A 27188-nucleotide genomic window follows, 5' to 3' on the forward strand; every position below is an offset into this window, starting at 1 on the left:
TGTGAAAACTCAGTTCCTCCGCACACTGCCGTTCTCAGATAGAGAGACAACACATGGAGATACTGTGAAGATGCACCAACACACGCAGTGCTGCTGTCGGAAATTTATATAAATTATTTCACTCACAATTGAGCAGTGACATCATGCTCACATGACTGGACATCCCACAATAATTCTGGCCCTGGGAGACCGAAATGCTGTTTCATTTTCAGATGTTCGCAGGGCGGATCAGTGTGTTTTTCTCGCTATTCAGCGTGCCCACATCCCATGAATGAGAAATAAAAATCTTCTCATGTTGGCCAGTTTATGGATATGTTTCCATAGAAATTGATCTCTGACCCTCGCTCTCTGAGTCGGCATCATTTTTTTTCAAATGACCATTCGCCCTTCTCCATCCACATTACGTATCCTGGGTTATATTGCGATAGCCTGCATTTTTGCCATGCCCTCACTCCCGTTGCGTTGTGAGCCGGGAATGCAGGCGATGATTCGATATTTTACAATTAAGCAGTGTTCACGTTGGTGACCACTTCTATATTTACAGAGACAGTGAGGCTGAGACTTGAGAATGGGGGCAGTCCTTGCGCTGGCCGAGTGGAGATTCACTACAAGGGGCAGTGGGGAACTGTGCTTGATTATAAATGGGACCTGCCAGATGCTGCTGTTGTGTGTCGGGAGCTGGACTGTGGGACCGCGGTCTCTGCCCCGGGCGGGGCTCACTTTGGACAAGGATCCGGACCCATTGTGACCTTGGATGTTGAGTGCAGCGGGACCGAGCGCGCTCTGAAGGAGTGTCAATCAGAGGAATGGCGTCACTACAGCTACTCACACGGCAATGATGCTGGTGTCGTCTGTTCAGGTAAAAATCTATTGCCATTTCTGTGTAGGTTTATCACTAGTCAGTGCTGTCTGGAACCAGAAAGGGATACGATAACACAACGACAACTATCCAAATATTATTAGCATGATACTAACAAAACCCCCAATTTATTCGGTGTTACAATGCAATTTGTGAATATTTGAAGACAATGAGAGAGGTGAATTCCTGTTACCGTTTCCAATCCGGTGAAGGGGCAGGATAGGTGTCGATTGTGAGGTCATTTGAAGCCACATTGAGAGAACTGCGCTGCAGGAATTATCACATTTACAACCCAATGCATACTGACGTTCGACATTGAGTTGACTGGCAGAATCACTTTGTGCCATTTATCTCTAGATTGAAAGTCGCTTTCTGTCAGATTAGCTGAGGGTCGGGGTTGTGGGTGAACATGAATGAGATCGACAGGGCAGCAAACTGATTGCAGGAACAATTTATTTCCAGATGTACCAGACCTAAAATTAATCACATTAATGTTTATCAGAAAATAATCTAAGTCGCTGTTGCTATAAATTGCTCTGATTCTGCGCTTTTTAAAAAAAATCTCAGATCACAGAGCTCCGAGGTTGGTACCTCAAAATTCCCAATGCTTTGGAAGACTGGAGGTTCAGTTCGGTGACACCTGGAAAACAATGTGTGGGCTTGAATGGGATTTGAAAACCGCCAATGTTGCCTGTGCACAGCTTCATTGTGGAGTCGCAGTGTCTGTTTCAAGCTCGATGCATTCTGGAGGCAGTGCTGTCCTCACGGCTACTGAGGTGTTTCAATGTACGGGCAATGAGACTCAGCTGGGGAAGTGCCCTCAGTCTTCAACCACGCATCAGGATTGCACTGGACACAACAATGTCACCCTGATATGTTCTGGTGAGTACAAGCTAACCGAATGAAAAAGACACATTTCCGCTTCATGTGTGTAAGAGTAATGTCGCTGGCATTCCTGACATTGCTTTGACCGTGACACATCACAACTAATCCTCAAGATTCTCATGTTCCCTGGCACAAGAGTGATGAGGTAAAATATACACGAAATTATTGAAAATTTAAACATTTTAAAACGTTTGCGTTTGGATTGGGAAAGACATTTCTTCAACTGTCCACAGTCAATACAGTTTAGCGTCGACGTTGACTAAACGTCGCTCATGGAGGATAATGTGAATCGTTGGTCGATACAGATACATTGACGTGAACCTCAGACAATTAAAATTATGACAAGACAATTGTTTATTTTCTGAATCTCCCTGACCCGATTATATTTTTAACAATACAAACAGACTGTATGACATCATTGAAGATCACTCTTGACAACAACTTTTTCAGCAAGAAGTTCCAGCTCACAAACACTCGTTGGCTGATAGATATTATCATGGTAATTAATTCACCGTTCTGTCCCTTCCTTGCGACCCTTCTCAATCTCAGAACTTTTACGTTGCTGTAAATTTATCTTGCCTTCGTAACACGTTGTATTTTGCATGGTATATGCACTTTGTCAACAGTCTGATTCACTACATTCCAATATGTAAAACTGTGCACCTTTTGTCCCAAATTGTAACATTATTGCCTGTTACTCTTTCGATGATCAATTGGCAGGTCCCGTAATTTCTTTCGTTTGCTGCTTTGTTCATCAAGTAATATTCTCGTACACCTCTATCAGTTCCAGCTTCATTGCTTCAATACAATCCATAACCTGTACAATACACATTAGTCGAAAATAGAAGCCTGTTCGCGTATCTCTTCGAGTATGCATCTCCTCAAGAGCCAGGACACACTTTGTCAATTATGTGTTCCACATAATTATAAACAATGTTTTCCTATCTTCCCAAACGCAAAGGAATTATTTCTCTCTTTCTGCCCTAAATGCTTCTATTCTTAAATTTAAGTTTAAGTTGCATTGCTGACTCCTCTACCAAGTATTCTGTCAACTTGATGTATGTCAGCTTTTGAAGCTCCAGCACTTCTGTCAAAGTGCACTTATTCACAACATGAAGAGGGAAAAGGTGAAAACATCTAAATGCACGTTGTAAGTCATTTTCCAGGCTGCCAAAATATACTGCCTCAAACTTCTTTGCTTAAAGTTTCATCTGTGACTTACTTATCTGTTCTGCTCTCTTTGCATGCTCTACTGAAATTGGGAGATGTCATGAATAATGGTTTGAAAACATTGATGCATGGTACCAGGGGCTAATTTTGAAGTGTTACTCTGCATCGCAATGCAAATTCGGGGAAGTCCATGTCACATTCTACCAAACGGTACACTTTCACAGGTTATAATTGATTTCATTACTGTAGGTTCGATGGAAGAATAAAGGTTAATATTATTGAAACTGCATATTGCAGCCAGTATCTGATGCACTGGTCATGATTTGGTCACCTGGACGCTCAACATCTTACTGTACAAAAAAACTTCTAACATTGTAATTATCTCAATTGCGTCAAACTTGTAAACTCATTTTTTGCCCATGTTTCAGAAATTGCCTTCAAAAATAATTATTTAATACATTCGCCTCGTTAGCTGCACTGTATTGTAACACCCTGATGGAATCGGCTACCTCAGTGGGCTGAATGACTGGTCTTTGATATAAGGTAATGCCATCAGCGTTGGTTCATTACCCCCACAATCTGAAGTTGCCATGATGGTCCTCACCTTCTGAGCTCAACCCTCGGCTGATGAATAGTGACCATCAGGTTAAATCACCATCAACCACATCTCTCTAACAAGAATGCAGCCACGTATTCATCAGTAAATTGAGTTAAGCATTACTGCATGATTGCAAAAGTCAATCTAACCTGCACGAGCAATCGGGACCAAAAGTACACTGCTGTTATCAAACTATGGACTGCATCAAGTCAACCTTTACACCCTCGTTTCATAGGTTTTCCAGGACTGAGGTAAATGATCATAATCACTATCTTGGGATACCCTTTAAATGGGAATAGTGGAAAGAGTTTCATGAAATAATCGTAATTATTTTGAAGACATTGTAACTGTCATGTGTTGTATTGGGCAATGGAGGATGAGATTCGATTTATTTTCTCTTTTGAATCTTGAACAAGTGCGTGGATATTTGCAAACGTTTGTTTCTTTATTTGATCCAAAACAGGAAACAATGGTCCCCGATTGGTTGGTGGGGAGAACAGGTGCTCTGGGCGAGTGGAGGTCCTGCATGGAGAGCAGTGGGGAACGCTGTGCGGTGTTTACTTTGACTTACAAGACGCCAATGTGGTCTGTGAACACCTTTTTTGCGGGACTGTAAAGTCGATCCCGAGAGATGCTCGATTTGGGAGGGGAGCCCGACCAGTGTGGAAGGAAAACTATGAATGCCATGGAAACGAGCGACGATTGTGGAATTGTCCAGTTTCACATGGGGAAAGCTTCAACTGTTTACATGGAAATATGGCCAATGTCATCTGCTCGGGTGTGTCCTTTACAGCAATTGTTCTTTTGCTAAACAGTGTTTCTGTGTACTTAAAGTTTGGAATTATTTTATTTATACCTTAATTGAATGTCATTGTTGAGTCCATGGCCTGTCGGCCTTTTCTGATTAATATCAGTTTAACTGGTGCACTAGTTAACTTCAGGAAGTCATTACCTTTCAACTATATGGTTAATAATCCGCAGTCATATGTCAGTCAGTTAAGGTTAGACCAGCAGATGTCCTTCCATAAGGAAAAGTATTAGCCAGATGAGTTGTTAGGAGAATTGATGATCGTTTGACTGTTAGCTTTGGAATATTTCACGAACATTTGAATGATTATTATTCTGATACTTAGTCTATCAGGGAACGGAGATGTGACTGGTGAGGCCAGGATTTGTGCTGATGCCTGGTTTCATTTTAACTAAGTTGGTTTACAGGCCTTTAGTTATAATTTTGTGACTCTTTTATGAGCCTGAAGACCTTGTCGGGCAGATCAAATGTGGAAACCAGATTTGATTTCCTGACAAACATTAGGGGCTGCATGAGTTTTGTTTTCAATATTTCTTCATAGTTTCCCTGTTCACGAGCTGAAACTGGGCTCCAATTCCAGAGCATACATTTTCCAACATTCCCCCAAAGAATGCATAAAGCATCTGAATTACACGTGTCAACATTTTTACGACATGACATTCTGCCCTCAACTCCTGGCAGGGAATATCAGAATCTGCACAAATGTCGCCGCAGAACTCAGATGTATTCATACCTTCTAATAAAAGATTTTGATGTATCCATAGCGTGGAGACAATTTTCAAAAGAAAATGGAGAATATTGGCAGTTACGTTAGTGAGTGACAGCATCACGTTTTAAAATTTATGTGCTATCCCAAATTTTCATAAGTGTTTTGAATGTCATAATTCTCAAACAGACTTGTTCCTCAATTTCCATTATCTTCTTGACCGTTGTCTCAGTCATGTTGCGGGTCATTTGCTCAGTGCAACATGCTCTGCCGTCAACCATGAGAGTAGTGGCAACATATAAATGGTCAAAGCCTACGAGTAGCATCTGCACACTGACAGTCGGCCTGAATGGATGAGGCCGCTCGCTAAAGACGAGACTTTATTTTCAAAGAAAGCCAGAATAGCAGCACTTTCATTTCCACGCCCCTCTCAATTTTGTTGACAGAAGAAATGTAATGACATGATGAAAGTATTTGAAAAAGTAAATGGACAAAATATCTTTATGATTGCAAATCATACATTTTCCTGTGATTGTCAGTTCTCGAATATCTGTGTTCATTTCAATCGCTGTTCTCAGTAACTCTTATTTTACAGATGAAAATTGGGCGCTAAGATTAGTGAATGGAGAAAGCCGCTGTGATGGCCGAGTTGAAGTTTACTCTCATGGAAGCTGGGGCGGGGTGCATGACACCGTGTGGGATCAGAATGATGCCAACGTTGTCTGCAGACAGCTGGGATGCGGTTATGCCTTAGAAATATATAATTCTTCAAAGTACGGGGAGAGTGATGGTGATTCGTGGGTACATGTTGTCCAATGTCATGGACATGAATCACAGCTCCAGGACTGCAGGATCTCCAACACATTGAATTCGTCTGACATCGAAGGCAGTAGCGTAGGGGTCCTCTGTTCAGGTAAGTAGACTCTTCACATTTAAACCAGCTCAGATATATCAAGCTAAATATTCATCTGCTGAGTAAATTGAGAATGTACACTACTTGCTTGTCCGTGTCACTCAAACCATTTATTCATCGCTCGGATATCAGCAGATCTGAGGTGGGCGGCGGGTGCGGATGGATGAATATGAGAAATTGACACCATTTTGTTGTGAGATACAAGCATTACGTGGCAGGTCAGGTGAATTGGCTATGCTAAATTGCGCAGAGTAGTATTTGCATTAGTCAGAGGGAAATGGGTCTGGGTGGGTTAAACGTCGCAGGGTCGGTGTGGACTGGTTGGTCCAAAGGACCACTTTCCATAATATAGGGAATCTAATCTTATCTAATCTAATCTGAAGGGCGGCAGGCTGGGACAGTGGATAGCACTGCTGCCTCACAGCGCCAGAAACCCGGGTTCAATTCCCGCCTCAGGGAACTGTCTGAGTGGAGTTTGCACATTTTCCCCGTTTCTGCGTGAGTTTCCTCCGGGTGCTCCGGTTTCCTCTCACAGTCCAAAGATATGCAGTATAGGTGAATTAGCCATGTTAAATTGCCTGTAGTGTTAGGTGAAGGGGTAAATGTAGGGGAATGAGTGTGGGTGGGTTGCTCTTCAGAGCGTCGGTGTGGACTTGTTGGGCCGAAAGGCCTGTTTCCACACTCTAAGAAATCTAATCTAATCAGGAATCTAACTACAGTTTCTTAACCCAAAAGTACAGTTGACACACGTGCACAAATTATACTTTTAATGCTAAGGTCCTGGGGATTGTTGCCAGACAATGAGACCTCGGTGTGCAGACTCCAAGTGCATTGAAAATGGAGGCAAGGAGAGACAGTGCAGTGAAGAAGGTGATTGGTACTCTTACATTCATTGATCCGTGCCACTGAATACAAGAGTTCTAAAGTCATGCTGTGGCTGTACATTGGTTGGCCACTTTTGGACTTATGTGTATCATTCTGGCCACCCTTTTAGAAGAACAATGCTGGGAAACCTGAAAGGATTCAGAAAAGATTTGCAGTGATGTTAGCAGAGTTGGAAGGATTGACTTATAGGGAGAAGATAAACAGACTGGGTCGTTTTTCCCTGAATGGTCGGAGGCTGAAGGGCTACCTGACAGAAGTTTATTATATCAGGAGGGGCATGCATAAGGTGAATAGACAAGGCATTGTCCCCAGGATAGTGAAATCCGAATCTGGAGGGCAGAGGTTACAAGTAAGGGGAAAAGATTTCTAATGGAACTGAGGGACAATGTTTGTCACAAAAGAGGTTGTACGTATGAAATATCTTGACAGTGAGGTGGTGGAGGATAGTACAGTTACAACATTTAAAAGGCATCTGGATTTGTGAATAAATAAGAAGTGTTTAGAGATATGTGCGCGGAATGTTGTTAAATGGGAGTGGATTAATTTAGAATATATGATTGACATGGAGGAGTTGGACTGAAGGGTTTGTTTCTGTGCTGGACAAGTCTCGGACTCCATTACTTGAAATAACCGCTTTTCTTTCAATTAGTAGAGCTTTTTATCTTTTCTGAGAAACTTCTGATCTCGTGCAGCATTGCAGAGACTGAAAGCGCAGTTTGAATTTTGTAGATAATACACGAGAGACGGATTCCATACAAAACAAATGTCTTGAGATGTTTCACATGCGAAGTAGCTGCACTGCAATTATAGATTGCTTTGGGAGTCGTTGTGCGTCATGTATCTCGGGATGGTGATGAGACCCTGAAAGAACGCTTTCATGATCATTGAAATGTCGAGGCAATGGCTTCCTGGTGTTTGTGTGTAAAGTACTCATCTCGAATTACAACCGGGGACATTGCAACAGCATTGGAACTAAAGTTAGGGGACTGCTGTGCGGTAGATATAAGCAACTGTGTGACTTGCCATCAATTAGAAAAGCGGTTTGCAAGCAATGAGCTCAGGGAAGGTCTCCTCTCGTGTCAGGTCCAGCGCACAAGTTGTCACAAAAGTTCCATTGTGCAGAATAACTTACAAACAGGTGTTATGCTGTTGACCTGATGGAAGCTTCACTTTTCCTCTATAAAGATCATAAAATGGTTCGTTAGAAGCAGAAGACAGTGTTTTAAGGGCGAACAAGTTTATTCTCAAACTGCAAGAAGCATGATTTAGACCAGAGCAGAAAACTGTGAGCAGTTAAGGAATCCACATCAGAGGATGGATTTGACAGTAATGGAGACAATGCAGGGGGAAACGTATGAGAGATTTTCTTGAGATGAACAAAATGTAGCTATGAAGTCAACTTGGCCAGATTAGGATTCTTTTCCTTTGAACAGAGGCGACTGAGTATGGGCAGGATTGAGGTGTATAATAAGCAAGAAGGAATCTTTCCCCTTTGTTATGCAATTGCTTACCTTGTGGCATAGAGTTCAGGTGATGGACAGAAGGTTCAGAGGGACCTGAGGATATTCTTTTTCATCCACTTGGGGCAGCGGAGTAGTCTGGAACTCACTGCCTGTAAGTTTGGTCGAGGCAGAAACGTTAGTGAAATCTAAGATATATTTAGATGTGCACTTGTGATGCGAAGGAGTTAAGGACGAACCCAAGTGCCGGGAAATGAGATGAAAATATTTTGGAGCTTGTTTTTGACAGAAGCAGAATTGGTGGGCCCAAGGTTCTTTCTCATTGTGCTGAAGACTTCTTAAATCTGTGATTCTGTGAATTAGTTCTGGACCTTTGTATCTAAGTACACGTGAAATAACCTGAAATGACTTTTCGTCCCCTTTCAGTATTTATACTTCTACAACTACTCAAAGTGCTATTGCTGTCACTCCAATATATGTTGTCTTTCAGTTATATTCTTGTAAGAGAGAGTATTCCCATGTGCGCTGATGAATGAAAGCTGAGACGGTATTTATATTGGACGAACGTACAGTTATGTGCACTATAAAATAGGGTGAGCATTAGACAAAGTCACGCATGGACAGACATAAACGGAGTGACTGGATAGAGAAAGCACAAATGCAACTGTTTGCAAAATATTTAACGGAATGTTCAACATAGAAAGGGAAACTGAACCTGGCAGTACCAGGTGCAATAAGATATTTTGAAACATTTATGTGCTGTACATTCTTGCTAAAAGGTTACACTTGATCGATTAAGTTTGTAAGAAATTATGTTTCAGCACAATAAGTACTTCTCATGAGAACATTTGAAACGCTCTTTCCTGTATCTATACATTATGTTGCCCTGAGTGATGAAGGGAATGTGCATTGAATGTGTAATTATTTCACAGAACACTTTCAGTTAAGGTTGTCAGATGGTGGAAGCCCTTGTGCTGGTCGAGTGGAGATTTACTACAATGGAATATGGGGCTCAGTTTGTGATGATTCATGGGATGTGGTAGACGCTGAAGTCGTTTGTAAACAACTGGGTTGTGGAAAAGCACTGGATATGACACCCCCTTCCTCCTCTGGACCGGGCTCAGGCCACATTTGGTGGAAGGACGTGAAGTGTTTTGGAAACGAATCATTTCTCTGGGAATGTCCTTCAGTACCATTGGGTCACCAAGACGACTGTTCTCATAAAGAGGATGTGAGAATTATGTGCTCAGGTGAGGCCATTCTTCAATGCTTTTACTTTGCTCGAATGTTGTAGGTGAGACGTCATGCTGACGTATGTTCACTGAATTCGAAGGAATGTAGAGCAGCGGCAGTAATTTAAAGAAACGATCTCTGACACTTGCATGTACACAAAAAGTGAAAGAACAATTCGTTTCTCTAATCTAACTTGCTTTTCTGTCAGTTTTTTTCACATTCTATTGATACAAGACGCGTTTGTCTGAAAAGTGTCATTTTTGATCTGTTGTCACTACTCCAAGTGGATGTCAATATTGTCCTGATTGTCATAAAGGGTTTGCTAAAAATTAATTCCAAATTTATGATCTTTACTTTTGTATCGAGCCACCAGAAATATGAGACCTGTTCGTGTGTCTATCGAACTATTTGTGACTCGAAAATTAAGGAGTGATTTTTTTTCTTTATGTTTCCGAGCAGACTTCACTGCATCAGACACAGCTCCTGTCCAATTGTCTCTGACCTGTACTGCCTGTTTATTAATGTGCACTTGCGTTTTTCATGATTTTTCAGAACAGTAAAAATATTCCGTAATTTGCTTCCAACTGAGCAGTTTGAAACTTCCCTGGTGATACAAAATTAAAATTGATTGCATATATATCTATATATATATAATTGAACAGCCATGATATCAGAACCAGTTCCAGTGGATCGTCACTTCTGCAAAGTGGACAATTTACTTTTAACACAGGCTTTCTGTTTTCTGTCAGTTTCTGCTTCTCGACCATTTCGGGTTCCCAAACAGTTCGCCAGATTCTAGTAGTGCCTTGGTCAAGTCCTTCTAAACTCCATGCACGATACACATTTGGCTCACTCCTTTTTTCATTGCAATATGTGTCATGAAGAAAACTGAACACAACGATCCGCGGATGCTGCGAATCTAAAACAAAAAAGGAAAATTTCTGGAAAAACTCATATGTCTAGCAGCATCCGTCGAGACAAAGAGACAACGTTTCATGTCCAGTGACACTTCCTCAATTCAGAATACGCGTCACTGGACCTGGAGATTTGTCTGTGCTTTCTCTCTTCACAGATTCTGTTGAGTTTCTCCAGCAATTCCCTTTGTTCATATCATGCATCCTGCTCGTTTCGGCAATCACAGGACACACCAGCAATATGGACAATCTAACAATCTGGATATGTGTTATTGTTTGAACAGAACACAAGGAGCTGCGGCTGGTGAATGGAAAGCATCGCTGTGAGGGAAGAGTCGAGGTGTTCTACAATGGGACCTGGGGAACAGTGTGTTCAGACACATTGGATTCACACGTTGCCAAAGTGATTTGTAAACAGCTGCACTGTGGTGCGTTCCAGTATGTTGAATACGACGCTCAATCATTCGGAGCAGGATCGGGAACTATTTGGCTCGATGAGATGGAGTGTCTGTCACACGAGTCGACACTGTGGCAATGTCACACAGATCCGTGGGGTCAACACGACTGTCAACACCGGGAAGATGCTGGTGTAGTTTGTTCAGGTAAGATGACAAGCCTTCTCAATGTTCGGGTCATACTCAAACATGAATTCCTAATAGACTGAGCATCTTTCTCCTTCCAACAGAGAGCAATGTGACAAAGGAGCAGTCCCTCAGTTCAACTTACTGCCATCAACAATTAGGTGCGTCTTCTTTCTCTATGTGCGAATTCTTGGAGATTCTGCTTTGTACTGCATTCAATAATAATCAGTTCTGTACCACAGATACGCAAGACAGTGTGCACTTGCATGGAGGAAGCAGCAACTGTTCTGGAAGAGTGGAAATCATGTGCGATAAACGCTGGGGAACGTTGTGTGGCAATTCCTGGGATATAACTGATGCTAATGTTGTCTGCAGAGAGCTGGGATGTGGCTTCGCTCTATCAGCCCGAGATGAGGCCGCTCTCTCCCAGGAGAAAGATGTTATCTGGCAGAATGATGTGAAGTGTAAGGGAAGAGAATTCTCTCTGTTGGACTGTCTCTCCGCAGCTCCAGCTAAAAGCAAGTGTAACCACAAGGAAATTGCCAGTGTAAAGTGTTCTGGTAAGATTGATGCTGACTGACGTGCGCCATTAATGTTAAAAATCAGGGCAACTATTTGATTTCCTAAGTTACATTTCCCTTCATAATTATTCGTACTTTCTGTTCCACAGGATCCGAGTTGGTGACGGTCTCCCCTTCACCTCCACCTGCGGGTATTTATGACTGATACTATTATTAGTATTTGTGTTCGCGTTACTTTCCTGAAAAGTGACATTGATGCTGTTGGCATGTTCACGATTTGGAAGCTAGTGTCATTGTTTCCTTAATGATGATTATTCACAATTTTCCATGACAGACCTTAACTATGCTAAACCCATTTGTACTCCCTCCTTTAAGGGCAGGAAAGTCCGTCTATTTCCATGCCTGTTGTCGTCTGTTCATCTTTGGGAGTCTTGGTAATCTGTGAGTTAATCGCTTTACTGGTGGTCATGCAAAGAAAATTGCAAATGAAAGGTAAGCATCATATCTACCAACTGAGATAACACTGCGTCACTTTCACTGTTGCATATGTTCTCGGGGCTGTACGTTTTTATTGCACTTTTCGAGCATTTGACTGAGATGGTCACGATTGTGCGGCACTTCTTGGCTGTTTGTTTTCTTCGAGGGACTTTGCCCAATGAAACGCTAAGTTTTAATAAACACTCAGATAAATGCATCAAATCTGTAAGTAGCAGTTAAAAGAATATTCTAACTGTGTGAAGTATGCATCAAGTCGCTCAATATATTTGGAGAGAAACTGAATTAACTTATAATGTGGAGTTGCTACAGTCATTATCATTGGGAAAGAAATATAATGACTGCACTTTCTTATCTTTCAGTTAACATATACATGACATTCCAGAGCAGGTCAATGATGGCAGCAATATGTCTCCGTTTCATTGAGTTATTTGCAGACTGCCTCTAAATATTTCTTCATTAGTTACTATTATTTATGTTTCTTCAGTGTCTGGGTGCTGCTACCACAACCCAAGATCATTGAGAGGATTAAGGGTCCTTTTAAGGGAACTTCCAGTTAGGCAACAATTGGCTTCCCTTGACTGAGCAAATGATACTTCTGTACTTTGCACAATAATTTAAAAGCGTTTGCTTGGGAACCATTTTCCACGAGTTGGCAATGACAATCAACACTAATAACAATCATTTTCTATCCTTTCACATGCTCTTAATTTTCCTTTACATATAGCCATAAAAACTCTGCACTTAGTCTATCACGATCAATGTCATCAAGGTGCACCTTATTTCATTCGTCTCACGTTTTGGTTTTTATCTAATTGTCATAATTATGCAATTGTTTAATGAAAGTAGTCCAATTCTAACAACATTATTATCAACCTTGTTTGTTAGCACCACGGTATGTTGAACATTAATTTGTAATCTCCTCAATGGTATCAAGTTTTTTAAAAAAATATAGGTTATTAGCATTTTCGTTTTTTCATTGCATGAAAGAGTTTCATTTTCTGCACTCAACATTTTCACTCACATTTGCGAGCTGATAATTTTCTTGAATAGAAGTTTGAATCAGCAAAATTAGAACAAAATACCCAAATTTATACCAACAAGGACGTCTCGCTCTTTCTGTTTAACATACTAGGTTCGGTAACTGATGTGACATGGAAATTAATCATGGCCTGTTAACTTGTTTTTCCAAGATGTTCTCCCTTCAGCGATCAGTTAACGTTGTGTGAAGATTCTAATCTACAGCATTGTGTGAACTCGTTCTTCTCTCCCCTGGTTCTTCAGATATAAACACTTTGTTTCTGCGAGTGTTCAGCTACAAATGCTGACCAGTCTATTGTTTATTCAACAGAACTTTACCTTGGTGGCAGAGGCTCACGCCTTGGTTTGTACCAAGGAATTTATGAAGAAATTGAGAATATTCCCCCTGGCAAGAGGACGGATCACAAACATGGACCAGGTATATATTTCCTATTGTATCGTGAATCATGACTGGATAAGTATAGCTTCCAATTAATTTGCAGTCTTCCGTGATCAATGACTGAATGAACATGATTAATAGTTAAAACACAGTCGTCGTGTGTGGGAAGCTATCTCAATAACTTTGTCTCTGTCCGCATTTCGTGAGATGAAGAATTTCAATATAATAATCTCCACTGGCCTACATTCCTGATAGATTATTTCTGGCATGTATTTGAAAATGCAAACAGAACTATCAATTTCACTTCTACCCTGGTTCCACCCTGACCCCTTCAGATGGCTGGACAACTAATCAATTCGTCATTGATTTTAAAATGATATAATTTTTGCAGTAAGTATGGATTACACAGCACCAAAGAGCGGAAGCAAAATTGAGGAATCAATGTATAAACAAATATGATGAATCACAGAAGATGAGTGGTGCTGAAAGTGTGCATATGACTCTGAAACCTTGCAGGTGTTGAGATACAGTGTAAATGAATGGAAAGAAAATGTCTGGTAGATGATTAATGTGAAATTATCCATTTTGGTTGGAATAAAATTAGAAATGACTATTATTTGAACGGACATGGCCTGAAAATTAGAGATAGCAGATGTAGGACTAAATTGAGGAGGAAAATTTTCACCCAAAGGATTGAGAATTTATGGAATTCCCTGCCTCATCAGATGTTTTTAGAACTGGGGTGAATAATGTTTTGAACGTTAAAATCGTGAGTAAGTCGAATTGAAACCACGAAAAGATCAGTCACGATCTTATTGAACGGCGGAGCTGGCTGGAACGGTCAGATGGAGTACTCCTGCTCTTCGATCTTATATCATATTCCTTCCCGCAGTGGGTTCACTTGACATTATTCCAGATATTTCTACAGGCACGATTAAAGAACAATACTTTCTGTTGTCACCCTACAATTAATAACATAAAACCTTCAACTACAGTCCATAAGTCTACGACATACAGGATCAGGATTAGATCATTTGGCTCATCGAGTCTATTCTGCCATTCAATAAGGGCTGATGTGATTCTCAACCACTTTGATTTGTCTTCTCCTTGGATGTTTTTATCCCCTTATTAATCAATAACCTTTGTATTTCTGTTTTAAATACACACTGATTGGCCTCAATAGCCATCTGTGTTCCATAGATTCGCAAGCCTCTGGTTGAAGAATATTTGCCTCATTCTCAATCTTATTGGTCATGGCTTCTCTTGGAATTCGTGTTTGAAAATAACTCTCCATTTTTATTTTTAGTAATTTATGCTTCCATTGACTCACTCAATCGCATTGAATACTACACCAGCCACAACTTGACTGACAATAATCCCGGATCTGAAAATCTTGAGGTGAAATCCAACAGTATTCCAGGTGTGTATAGCATCACTTTCTGTCAATTAATTTTCGTCCTACACCCTCTATGCTGTTCTAAACTTAACGATGGCAACCCTCAGATGGTAGTGTGACCACTGGAATGTTGGTTAAAGAGAAAATCGCTGTTTTGATACCACATGATCATGGGCATGGTCTGTCCGGCTGGCTTGTTTCTAACAGAGATTATAGAGCCTATGACCTCTACTTGTAATGTGCAAAGAGATGTGCGTTCGATGTCGTTGCTTTCAGGAACTGCACTCACACCCATTCACAAAGAAGAATACGTCTCCTTAAGCTGACCATTACAAAAACAACCAGGTTATCATTCTAATCGCATTTTTCCAGCACACCTTGGCCCACAGTCTTGTATGTCTTGACATTGCAAGTGCATCACTGAATACTTTTTTGAGCGTGTTTTGCCTCTATCACCCTTCCTGGCAGAAAGTCGAAGATTTCCTGTTTACTTCTCCCATCACTTCTCTGAAATGTATGATCCCTGATCTTTGATCTCTCCATCAATAAGAAATGTTCCTCCTGTCTTCCCCAACTACTGTCGTCATCATTTCATGACTCATCGCAGGCATGCCAGCAACTCTGCATGCTCAGCTCCAAGTCAATTAATTGCAAGACAGATACTGCGGTAGGTCTCTCAGCCCTTCGTAACTCTTCCTCCTTTCAATGAGATAATTCCAAACTATGGTGTGGCCTAAATCCAGCTCCCTGCCTTTGAAGCATGTCCATAAATACCTTTGATCAACAATAATCTCGGCCACATTTAAAATTAAGAATTGATCAGACATCAGCTAATTTTTGGGAAATATATTTCCAAACCCTGTACAACTTTATCCTTTCTTGACATCTTCCCTGAACGGTCTGGCATTAATTCTGTGTATAACACCTCGAGCTAAAATAGTCTAATCAGTTGAAGTAGTTTACTTTATGTTCCCTGTCTTATCCGGGTTATTATCTTGAATAATTCAATCAGATAACCTTTCACCTTCTCATTTCCACAGAAAACAATCCCAATTTGCACCAACTCTGCTCATTCCGTAACTTCAGAATTTTGACCGAACTCTTCTGGTCTCAGTTTCCCGCACTTGCCTTATCTGAGGCATTCGTCTCGTTTTCTAGTTATCGTTGTTGTGTATTTCAATTTGTATCAGTGATGCTCATCTTTGTCTTCAGGTCGAATTCGTGGTGAGTATGACGATGTTGAGACTGAAGATGCAGACTGTCATGATGGAAAGTTACAATTGGACAGTGATCCTGATGAACCCCTCACACTTACAGATGATGACAGTGGTCTTTGTTCACTCGGTGAGTTGAATAACAGATACTCACATCTTTAACCACCTTTCTGTGCATTCACACTGCGATAATTCCTTTCCATTCCATGATAATATTATATTTACTGAAAATCCTAGAACAACGTCCAAACCTGTGCCTCACTTCCACAGCTTGTCACTGAGAAAGCAATGTATTATTGGAGAACGATTTTTATTTCAAGAGCATGAAGAACCGTCTTTCAAAATGAATTTGATGGTATTCATCATACACTGCGTTTTGTCAGTTCTTCGAATAGCTGATGTTCACCTAATTTTGTAATTACATATCTACAAAATTGCTGTTTCAATGCGTCATCAACTGGCTGTATGGAGAATATGAAAGATGGGGTTTTACGTGCTCAACAGTTTGAATGGTTTAGTTCTTGTAGCTCACAGGGAATACAGAGCCTAGGACCTTTACTTGTAATGTGCAAAGAGACGTGTGTTTGATGTGGTTGTTTTCAGGAACTGCATTCACACCCATTCCCGAAGAAGAATACGTCTCCTTAAGCTGAACATTAAAAATGCCAATAACTCACGGTTGCCTTTGAAACCCAGACTATCTGATCAGCTGCTTAACCATTTTAGTGTTTTCGAATGGCATTTTGGAAAAGAAAAACTGCTCCAATGTTCCTTGTGTTCCCAGTTATCCGCTTCCATTATTCTTCACTTTCTCTCCTTTTTCACAGAGAGTTGTTTAATTACTGTTGTGAGTACTCTCCTGTAACATGTAACAGTCACCACACTAACAACCAAGGTCCTATGTTTCTTTGAAGAATGGTCACCGGGCCTGTAACTTTAACTTTGATGTCTTCCAAACATGTGTCCAGACATGCTGGGTTTTTTCTAGCAATTCCCGTTGTTTGCTTCTGATTATGAATGGCCAAATGAGCTTCCCTGCACTGCATGATTCGATAGAACTTTGATACAGCCGTTGCCATGTTACCTCTGTTGTCCAATCAGAAAATACATCTGACTTCCCCTGATAACTCGCATATCGGTGGCGCCTTCACTGTTGACATGCACTGGATGTGCGATCCAAACTTTTACAACGTTCGCATCAAGCCCATAATTGCGACGTTTCCCTCTGAGTTCCAATGTTTCTGATGCAGAGGAGAGAATGGGATGCCTTGGCTTTCTGCAAAATTCTGAAATATCTTGAGCACTATGTAATGTTGAAAATCATCATGGGAAACTTGACATTTATTTTTCAGTTAAACATTGAATACATTCGTGAGGATTGTTTAAATTAATGAAGAAAGCAACTTTTATTGTTTCACAGAGATCTATTAAATTGTTTTAGGAGTGCGAAAGAAACCATAGATATTTGTTTATCTTGCATTTTCAATCAACATCTCACCTGCAAAATCGTGCATGGCCAGTGATATACTAAACACACAGATAGAGAAACATGTCAATGTGCCTTCCAAATATGGCCCGTCATCAGTCTGACCTTGCTGAGGCAGAATTAGTCTTGTCCCTACTCCATGGAGTGAGAGTTTCAGCTAGGGATTGGTAGATTCATGTGCTGTGAATAGAGCCAGAGGTGACTTGAACGCGTGGACTCAAATTATTTTTTTTATCATTTCAGGTCGATTTTAGAAGCGATTTCAACATGGGACGTCCTAATATTGCGAGAAGTCACCGACTATCGTTTTGAATCTCCAAAATATTTTTCTCAATATAAGCTGCAACTGGTTGTAATTCAGCAGCATGTACTTTGGCATTGAAATGTATATATTTGCATATATATACATTTGAAATATATCTGAAAAATTGCATGTTGTGTGTTTTAATGAGTTAAAAGTGGGTATAAACAGAGTGCATCGAAGTTATTTTTTATGTGTGCATACATTACGTAATTCATTTCTCAGTGTGAATGTTTGAAGTCACAATAGTGGACGATGGTCCTGTGGCTTGTCAATGAGGTATTGAGGAAATTCCATGTGAAATTGCTTTGCTTTCTCATACCGAATGAAGGAGGCTTTTAAACTTGTCAAGCCAAAGAATTCTATGAAGTGCTGTTTTGCTATTTATTGAATGAAATGTTCTGTCCCTGAACTGGGAATATTTCTGAAAGTGATGTTGCAAAATGTAGGACACAATTCATCAATAAACATGCAGTGATTGCAAGTTTGTTTTGGGATTCTGAGTCCGTTTGTTGATGTCAGTGCCAAGTGTATGTGTGTGAGTGTCAGTGAGTAAGTGAGAGTGGTTGTAATTGGCTGTGCTTGTGCAACTGCATCTCTGAATATGAGAATATTTTTGATTCGGCCAGTACGTTGGAACGCTGATTGCAGGATGGAAGAACACAGGAAACGAAAGGGAACTTGGAAAGTTAACACTCAGAAGGATCGTGGCTTACAATCTGCTTGCATCAGGTGGGTTAGGTAAGCAAGGAGGCACATGACAAGGTTTCCTGCATTAGTCGGAAAATACGTGGTTTAATTTTTATGCAGTCAGGTTGTGTGTTGTCGAACTTTAATTCGGCCACATTTGGAAGATGACACACAGTTCTGGCTGCCAGAAGTTCTCTCGCTTCCTCTCTCTACCCCCTCCGCCAACCCCGTCCTCCTCTTGTATTCCAAGTGAGACAATGCCAACCAATACCAGTCCATAAGCGGTAGATATTGTTTCTTGGATAAAGCATTCAAGCCTGTGAATTTCCCAGGTTACAACGATACTTTATTCTTCAAGGAGAAAGTGAGGACTGCAGATGCTGCAGATCAGAGCTGAAAGTGTGTTGCTGGAAAAAGCGCAGCAGGGCAGGCAGCATCCGAGGAGAAGGAGAATCGACGCTTCGGGTATGAACCCTTCTTCAGGAATCATTCTTGGATGCTGCCAGCAACACACTTTCTTCTTCAAACCTGCGCTTGTAGAAATTTTGTTCAATCGACCTTGCCCCTGTGATATGAGCAGAAGGAGATGAACAGACCCAGTGTTGGCCTGACCCCTTCAGATATTAAATTCTTCCATCACTTAGAATCTGACTCAATAAATTACATAGATATGTAAATTGCACAAAGTGCAAGAATATTCATCATTTCTCCTTGTTAAAACAATTCACTGGGAGGTCCCCGAATACAGTTGCCAGCAAATGTTCGATTTAAGGTGTACAATGTCAGGAAACAGCCCAAAGATAAATCAATTCGACATTGCAGAAGAAACTCATTGGTTTCTCAACAGAAACATCTTTCACTCTGAGGGAACCTGAAGTACAATTGAAATCATCTCACTAGTGTGTGCATGTCTGTGTGCTTGCATCTGTGTGAAGCGTATGTGCGTCAGTGTCGTGGGTACCGGTGTGCGCGTTAATATAGATGGTTGTCTTTCTGTATCTGTATGCTGCTGTGAGTTGGTCGCTCTCTTTCTCTCTCTCTGATGGTACGCTGCATCTTCTCCTATGCAGTGGCGTTGGCAGTCCAGCAGAGGGTGGCGTTATATCAGTTTTAACACAAGGGAGTAATTGGGACAGAGACATTTCTCTTCTCTTTTTCTCTCTCTGCCTTTTTCTTCTCTCCTCCTCACTCCTCCATCTCTCTCTCTCTCCCTCTGCCTGTCCCACTCTCACCTCGTTCTTCCTTCATCTGTCCCCTGCTCCATATCTCTCTACATGTCTGCCGTTCCCCACACCCTCTCCCCCACGCTTTATCCCTTCCTCTCCTGCTTCTGATTCTTCACTGTTCTCACTCTTTCCCTTTGTCGTGTTCCTGTCTGCCCTGTCCCTCTTCCTCTCTCCCTGAGTAACTCGGAAAATATTATGGGGAGCAATGAATTACCAGGAGGAGGTCACCTCGTGTGATCAAGGCACAGGCTATGGTACCAAAGCACTTCTGTTGGCCTGGACTGCATAAGGATGTGTACACTTTGCCATACATTTCAGAGGTGCGTAGTAGGGTGAGCCACAGGCAGTAATCAAACTAGTGCATTTGCTGCCAATTACCGCAGATCCCAAGAACACGTCACGTGGGTTATGATTGATTGTGTATGTCCTCTCCGTAAAACCAGAAGTGGGAAGCATTGCTTGCTCACTGTAATGGATGTGGCTATCAGATTTGCGGAGGTATTTCCATATTGGTGTGTTAAGGCAAAAAGGGTGGTGGAGGAGTTGGTACCTTTCTTTACCCAGTATGGGTAACCGAGGGAGATTCATTCAGACCAAGTCTCCAATTTTGCTCCGCAGTATTTAAGGAAGTCATGGATACATTCTGCATGCAGCACTTTAAATTAAATGCGTACCATCCTGAATCCAAGGGAGCCTTGGAAAGGTGGCATCAGACCCCGTAGATCATGTTTAAGAGCGAACTGTCAGGGCTACCCAAATGCTTGGGATAAAGGTATCCCATTCACATTGTTTGGATTAGAAATGCAAAAAGCCTCCACCGCTTTCTCTGGCAGCTCATTCCAAACACGAATCATGTGAAAAAGCTACACTCAGTTCCCTTGTAATCCTGCCCCCTCTCACCTTAAATTTATGCCCTGTGTGTTTGGTTTCCCCCACCCTGGTGAATGAAAAGCCTTGGATGCTCACGTTATGTATGTCAATCGTGACATTGTAAAGCTTTACAATGTCATCCATCAGTCACCTACAATCCGGGAAGAAATCAGTCCCAGCCTATCCAACCATTCCTGGCAACACAAACCATCCAGTTTAGATTACAGCATTGTCAAACTTTTCTGCTTTCTTTTCCAATTTAATAACATCCTTCCTTAAGCAGGGCGAGCAGAATTGAGCGTGGTACATCAAAAGTGGCCTCACTAGATGGTGTGTCCTCACCAGATTCATACCAGGAATGCCAACGACAGCCAGAATGGGGTAGGAGACACCCCGAATTATCCAAAACACGTCCTGAATTCGAGATGTTAGAGGTATCCAATTCTGGGAATGCCAGTAGAGTCAATTGTCGAAACTTCAGTCCATTGTCGTAATGATCACAATCAGTCACTCTCAGAATCCAATCTCTTCCTCTGTCTGTCGAGACGACCGTCCCCCATTACTGAGGGAGTTGGCACAACCACTGACATGGCAGGGTAACACGCTGCAAGGAGTCCCTGAGTATTAAAGGAGGAGAGTGCCCTCCAGGTACACAGCGATAAACTGTGGAGCCTGATGTTAATGGGAGATGGAGAGCAAACAGGTTCCATTAACCCATTCCATTCCAGCAGCGTTCTACACAGTAACATCGAACGTCTGCCCAGTCTCATTGGTACCTCCGTGGCTCACTGGGGGAGTCAATGTGACACGTTTCAGATACGAGAGTGTTGTCAGAGGACTGGAGAAGTGTAAATTACCCAGGGGTGTATTCAAAAAAATAGAATGGATTTGTTTTATTTTTAATTCATTCACTGGACCTGATGTGTCTTTGGCTGGGCCCAGCATGCTGCCTGACCTGCTGTGCCTTTCCAGCACCACACTCCCGACATTTATCATGCTGTCCCTAGTTACGTCCATGAGAAGGTAAGGCGTGCGACTTGGAGGGGACTTGAAGGATAAGGAGCAGCATATGGGGGAACACCAATCCCTGCAGGTTCCCCTCCGAGCCCCTCACCATCTCGACTCAGAATGGTGTGAATTGGTCAGAATCCTGGAAATCCCTCCCGATGGGACATTGTGGTTCTGCCCTACAGCACATTGACTGCAGCAGTTCAAGAAGGCAGGCCCGACCCCCGCACCTTCTCAAACACAGAAAAAAACGCATGTACACACTTTTGAGACAAGAAGGGTGCGGAGTTCCCAGAAGGAAAATGACCTGTTGTTCCTCCAGCTTGCACTGAGCTTCGCGAGGTTATAATAGCAAACCTGCGAGAGATTCTTTCCAGAGAACAAGGTGGTGATGAGAACATTCCCAACGAGCCTTTTATCAATCCTTTGTCTATCCAACTATTTTCATCTCTCATTGTCCCACCTCACTCCATTTTTCACTCATTCATCCGTCGCCATACCTTCTCCAGGATATATATCAATAGCTTCAGAGCCAAAGCCAATTCTGAAGGAGGTCAGTGAACCCGAAACGTTAACTATGCTTGCTCTCCACAGATACTGCCAGACCTGTTGAGTTTTTTTTTTAACAATTTCTGTCTGTTTCCGATGAATGTTTCAGTGCAGGACAATTTGGGAACAGTGATCAAAGTTCAGTATGTTTAAGGTAGGTAGAATAATGATCATACAGGTCCCCTGGTAAATGTTTTAGTACAATGCAAGGCAAATGATAAGGTCATCAGGCAGTAACTGGAGAAATTAGATTTAAGGGATTCTTTTCAGGGGAAATCTAATTTTGTCAGGTGGGAATCATTTAAAGGTCAATGATCAGAATTCGGAATCACGTGGAATCAGAGTAGATTGGGAGAAAGCATTCCCGAAAACAAATGGGACAAGCAGGTGACAACAATAGTTTAGAGATCTGCAAAAGCAGCGAAGATGGACGTCAGGTGATGGAAGGCACTGCCTGGAAACTTGGGGAATGCAGATTGAAACTTGCCACAGCATTAGATGAATATGGAAGCAAATATTTGCAAGATTATCCGATTAAGACAGGACACTGGCATTAGGTAATCATGAGTGTTTGAAAAGCCAGTACAGACACAATTGAGGAGAAAGTGAGGTCTGCAGATGCTGGAGGTCAGAGATGGAAATGTGTTGCTGGGAAAACGCAGCAGGTCAGGCAGCATCTAGGGAACAGGAGAATCGCTTAGAAGGGCTTATGCCCGAAACGTCGATTCTCCTCTTCCCTAGATGCTGCCTGACCTGCTGCGTTTTTCCAGCAACACATTTCCATCACAGACACCATTGGCCGAACAAACTCATCCCAGTCTGTAAGGCTATTGCAACTCAGTGATTCTGTGACAGACAGACTGTCTTCAAACGTGTAGCCTCAGTCTTGGATCCTAATTCACGTTTGTTCGCACTGATTGAATCTCAAACTGATCGTTTCTGTCACGCTGAATCATTCTGTTAGACGTTTGTTTACCAGTAACTAGATTTCAGAAATTTTGTGCGACCGTTCAGGATTTAAGGTGTTAACATATTTATAGATTCCCAGTTGACATGAGCCTGGAGCTGAGATGTGCTCTTCCATGTTGACGCCCCCATTGAGATTCTGTTGAGTGTATATTCTAATTCCGAATTTACTGCTTTTTCCATCTGATATTTTTTATTTTAAAGGAGAAACAGGCGACAACATTAGAGTACAGAATTTACCACGGTACCAGGTGTTTCCTGTTGTTTGAACAGAAAAGCAAGACGCGTAGTGACGGTTCTGATGTTCTGCAGAATGAGAAGCTGCCTTTTCATACACTGAACCTTACATAAATCCTGCCAAATTCCAAATTATGATCTGCTGTAAAATATGCTTCTGCGTGTTTTTTTAACAACATGCTACGGCTCTTCGATGCAATCAATTCATTGGTAACGTCCAGCATTTATGATATCAAAATGCGTGTTCATGCATTTTGCCTCTGTCTGAAAGATCAGATTTCTTCAGATGATTGGCAATTTGCCCTGTATCGTAACACAACCCATATATGATGTGAAATTCGGCAGCACATCTGCGAGACATGGTGCAGGCGCTGTCTTGTAGATGACTAGATCAAAACAGCACAGGATAAAATGGAAATTGTTGATAATGTGAATGAATGTAGTTATAACGCTAAACTGTACCCAGTTTCTTAACCATGGACACACGATCAAAGTTCTGATGGTGTTGGCAATCTGAATTAAGAACACAGAAGAACTGCAGAAACTTGGGACAAATATGATCTTAATGTTTCGAGTCCATTGACTGTTATTCAGACCTGAAGAGGGCTGGATAATGCTGATTTATGTGCAATTTATCTAAGATGCTCAAGGGAAAGAGATGTGGGCAGTGAGCAGAGAATAAGACAGAGACAGGCCTTATAGTAGTAAAGGAGCGATGTGGATTCCAAATCGGTATTGATGATAAGTGTGACAATCAGGACGTCACTGATCTGAGCACCTACAGTTTCATTCAAAACACTTATGTATATTACAAACAACTGAGTTACAGCACTGATGCTGTTGTAACAACATTGATCACAGACTTTCAGGGAGAGAAAATAACACACACACTTCCACAACTTCATTTTGTATTCTGTGATTATTCAATTTTGTTTCAGGTATTTTGTGATCTACACTTCCGTAAAGAGTGGTTACCTGCAAAAGGATAATTTGACATGATGACCTTTATATCAATGTCTCTGCACTATTTATGTCCCGAGGTAGTGCGGGAAATGGGCCACATGTGTTCCTATGTTAACCAAAGGACAAATCCAACTAGGCCAAATATTGTCCAAACCACTTGCTTTCAGTCAGCAGCCATGTGTTGGAAGGGGTCACCAACAGTGTTGTCAAATAGGAACCACACGGTAATAAAGTGTGTGCTGACTTCCAGTCTGAGTTCCACCAGGGCAACTTAGCTCTTAATCAAGCATCGATAATGCTGGGAAACTCAACATGTCTCGCTGAAACTTAGGACAGGGATACATAGTGATGGAGTACTCCCAAATGCCGGACTGGGTGCATCTCCAACAAAACTCAAGAAGCTTGACAGCATCCGGACCACAGCAGCTCGAGTGACTGTGACCACAACCACAAAAATCTACTACCATCAGTAACAGCAATGTTCAGTATTTTCACAAGGTACCGAATAAATTCACCAAGGCTCCTCAGACTGCAGTTTACAAACTTACGAGAAATTCTACCCAGAGAAGAAGGCCGGCAGATATTTGGGAACAGACCAAGTTTACATCTGTGCAATTCATTATCTTAATTGAAATTATGTCGCCATTCCTTCCTTGCCGTTGGGTCAAAATCTTGGAAAATACCTCCCTCACGGCATTGTCGGTCTAACCGCAGCATTTCGTGTTCAATGTTTAAAGAACCCAGTTCATGACGGATTTCTCAAGGGGAAATAGCGATGGGTAATAAATGCTGGCAGAGACAGCGCTGCCCCTATCCAGTGATAGAATTTTAAACAGAACTGTGAAGTTGATTACAGGGAAATGGTCTGAGGTTCAGGTCATGATCTGCATTTCATTCCATAATTGAAGACACCAGAATATCTGAAATATCCCTCTTTCTGCTCCACATGCCCCAAAGTGCAATGAAAGAGTTGTCTGAACAGCAGATTGTCCTGAAACTATCGCTGATCTTCTTGTGCATTGTTCCACCCATTTCAATGAAACTGTTGGTAGAATGAAATGACGCTAGATATCGATTTACATTAACAAATGGTTTCAAATTTTCAAATTCTACGTTTTATATCCATGAAGTTAGAAGTCATACATCACCAAATTAAAGTCTGAAAGGTTCATTCGCAATCACAAGCTTTTGGAGTGCTGCGCTTTCATTAGGTGACTTCATGGTGATCCTCCAGTTGAACACATTACCAATCTTCTCTCTCTCTCTCTGTGTCCCTCTCTCTTTCTCTCTCTCTCTGTCTCTGTCTATATCGCCATCTCTCTCTCTCTCTCATACGAATGCAGACCGATAAATTTGTGTTCTCATTGGAAAAAAGAAGGCTAAGGGGGGATTTGACAGAGACATACAAGATGATCAGAGGATAAGATAGGGCAGGCAGTGAAATACTTTTCCTAGGATGATTTCGTCAGTTTGTAGGAGAAGGCATAACTACAAATTGAGGGGTGATAGATTTAAGACAGATGTCAGTGGCAGGTTCTTTACACAGGGAGAGGTAAGGGCGTGGAATGCCCTACTTGCTAATGAAGTCAACTCAGCCACATTAGGAAGATTTAAACAGTCCATAGATGAGCACATGGATGATTTTGGGATAGTGTAGGGGGACGAACTGAGAATAGTTCACAGTTCGGCGCAACATCGAGGGCCGAAGGGCCTGTTCTGCGCTGTATGTTCTAATTTTACCTTCTACATTTAGCTTCCACAGTTTTCACGCTGGTAGGAAACTGATGCATCTTTCTTGAATGTACCCAATGACATCCCAATCTTTTCGAGAATTCCACTCACAATTCCCTGAGTGCCAAAATCTCTGTGCAACCCTATGAAATGGCAAACCTGTATCTCAAGACCATGACCCATTTTTCTCGATACCATAAGCCAGACGAACATCAAACCTGTTTCCTGCATGTCAAGGCCGTGAGAAGTATTTGCGTTTCAATGAGATCCTCACCAATGATTGTGGACACAATGAATACAATGTTTCCTTCCAGGACACATCTGCTGTGCTCGATATCAGTCTGGTAGATTTCACTGCAACTATTCCAATGCAAAGCCCTGTATCTTAGGCAAGGCGATCAAAACTGCACATAATACTTCAACGGTCTCTGCAATGTTCTGTAGAAGCATTTTTTTTTAAAAAAACCTTTATTCTTGGACTGAACCCGTTTTTCAAAGAAGGTCAAATTCGCACTTACCTTTTATTCTCGGAATTGTTTCCTTGTTTTCAGTTAATGGGGTACCGAGTCATCCGTTTCTCTTTGTTCATTATCACTAACATACCTTTAAATATTTATTTTACTCTCTGGTGTTCTATTCTCTCCTGTTTTCTGTCCAATGTCGTTAACCTTACACTGATCCGAGTTAGACGGCATCTTTCACGCATTTTCTCTTTGACTCAACTTGTCCAGAAGGCCTTGAAGCCTGTTTGTATGGTTCTGATCAGCAAACCTCGCAAAGTCACATTTAATCCCCTCATCCAAAATCGTTGAAGTGCGTTGTAGATAGCTAATGTCCCACCTTCGATTTCCCATACACTCCGTTTATCACCTCCTTCCCACTGAAAATGCACAACGTTTTCTCTCAGTGAGACAGTTCTCTGTCCTGACCAGTATGTCACATATGATAGCGCAGGCGTCAGTTCTGTACACCAACCTCTTGCGCTAGATTTTATCAAAAGTGTTCAATGAGCCGTCGATACCACATGGACAGATTCTCCCATATTCAATATAAAAGTTCCCTCATCAAAATATTGTGAAATTCTCAAACCAAGACTTCTCTTC

General features: G+C 41.7%; 1 protein-coding gene across 1 annotated transcript in view; it reads left to right on the forward strand.

Moving 5' to 3' along the window:
* Positions 1-24390, forward strand: part of LOC148144488 (scavenger receptor cysteine-rich type 1 protein M130-like) — a 39297-nt gene extending 14907 nt beyond the window's left edge. The window contains exons 4-17 of the mRNA XM_087975345.1: positions 545-859; positions 1427-1741; positions 3976-4290; positions 5622-5939; positions 9217-9534; positions 10716-11056; positions 11242-11572; positions 11683-11724; positions 11909-12025; positions 13380-13487; positions 14755-14868; positions 16057-16188; positions 18475-18577; positions 24330-24390. Of these exons, the coding sequence (XP_087831471.1) occupies positions 545-859; positions 1427-1741; positions 3976-4290; positions 5622-5939; positions 9217-9534; positions 10716-11056; positions 11242-11572; positions 11683-11724; positions 11909-12025; positions 13380-13487; positions 14755-14868; positions 16057-16188; positions 18475-18577; positions 24330-24390 (2930 nt within the window). The remainder of the gene's footprint in view (positions 1-544; positions 860-1426; positions 1742-3975; positions 4291-5621; positions 5940-9216; positions 9535-10715; positions 11057-11241; positions 11573-11682; positions 11725-11908; positions 12026-13379; positions 13488-14754; positions 14869-16056; positions 16189-18474; positions 18578-24329) is intronic.
* Positions 24391-27188: the final 2798 nt, after the last annotated feature.

This window comes from Chiloscyllium plagiosum, unplaced genomic scaffold, assembly GCF_037043375.1.
Source record: "Chiloscyllium plagiosum isolate Xiang-an unplaced genomic scaffold, Cpla_swu_hap1 HiC_scaffold_27, whole genome shotgun sequence".
Lineage (NCBI taxonomy): Eukaryota > Metazoa > Chordata > Chondrichthyes > Orectolobiformes > Hemiscylliidae > Chiloscyllium > Chiloscyllium plagiosum.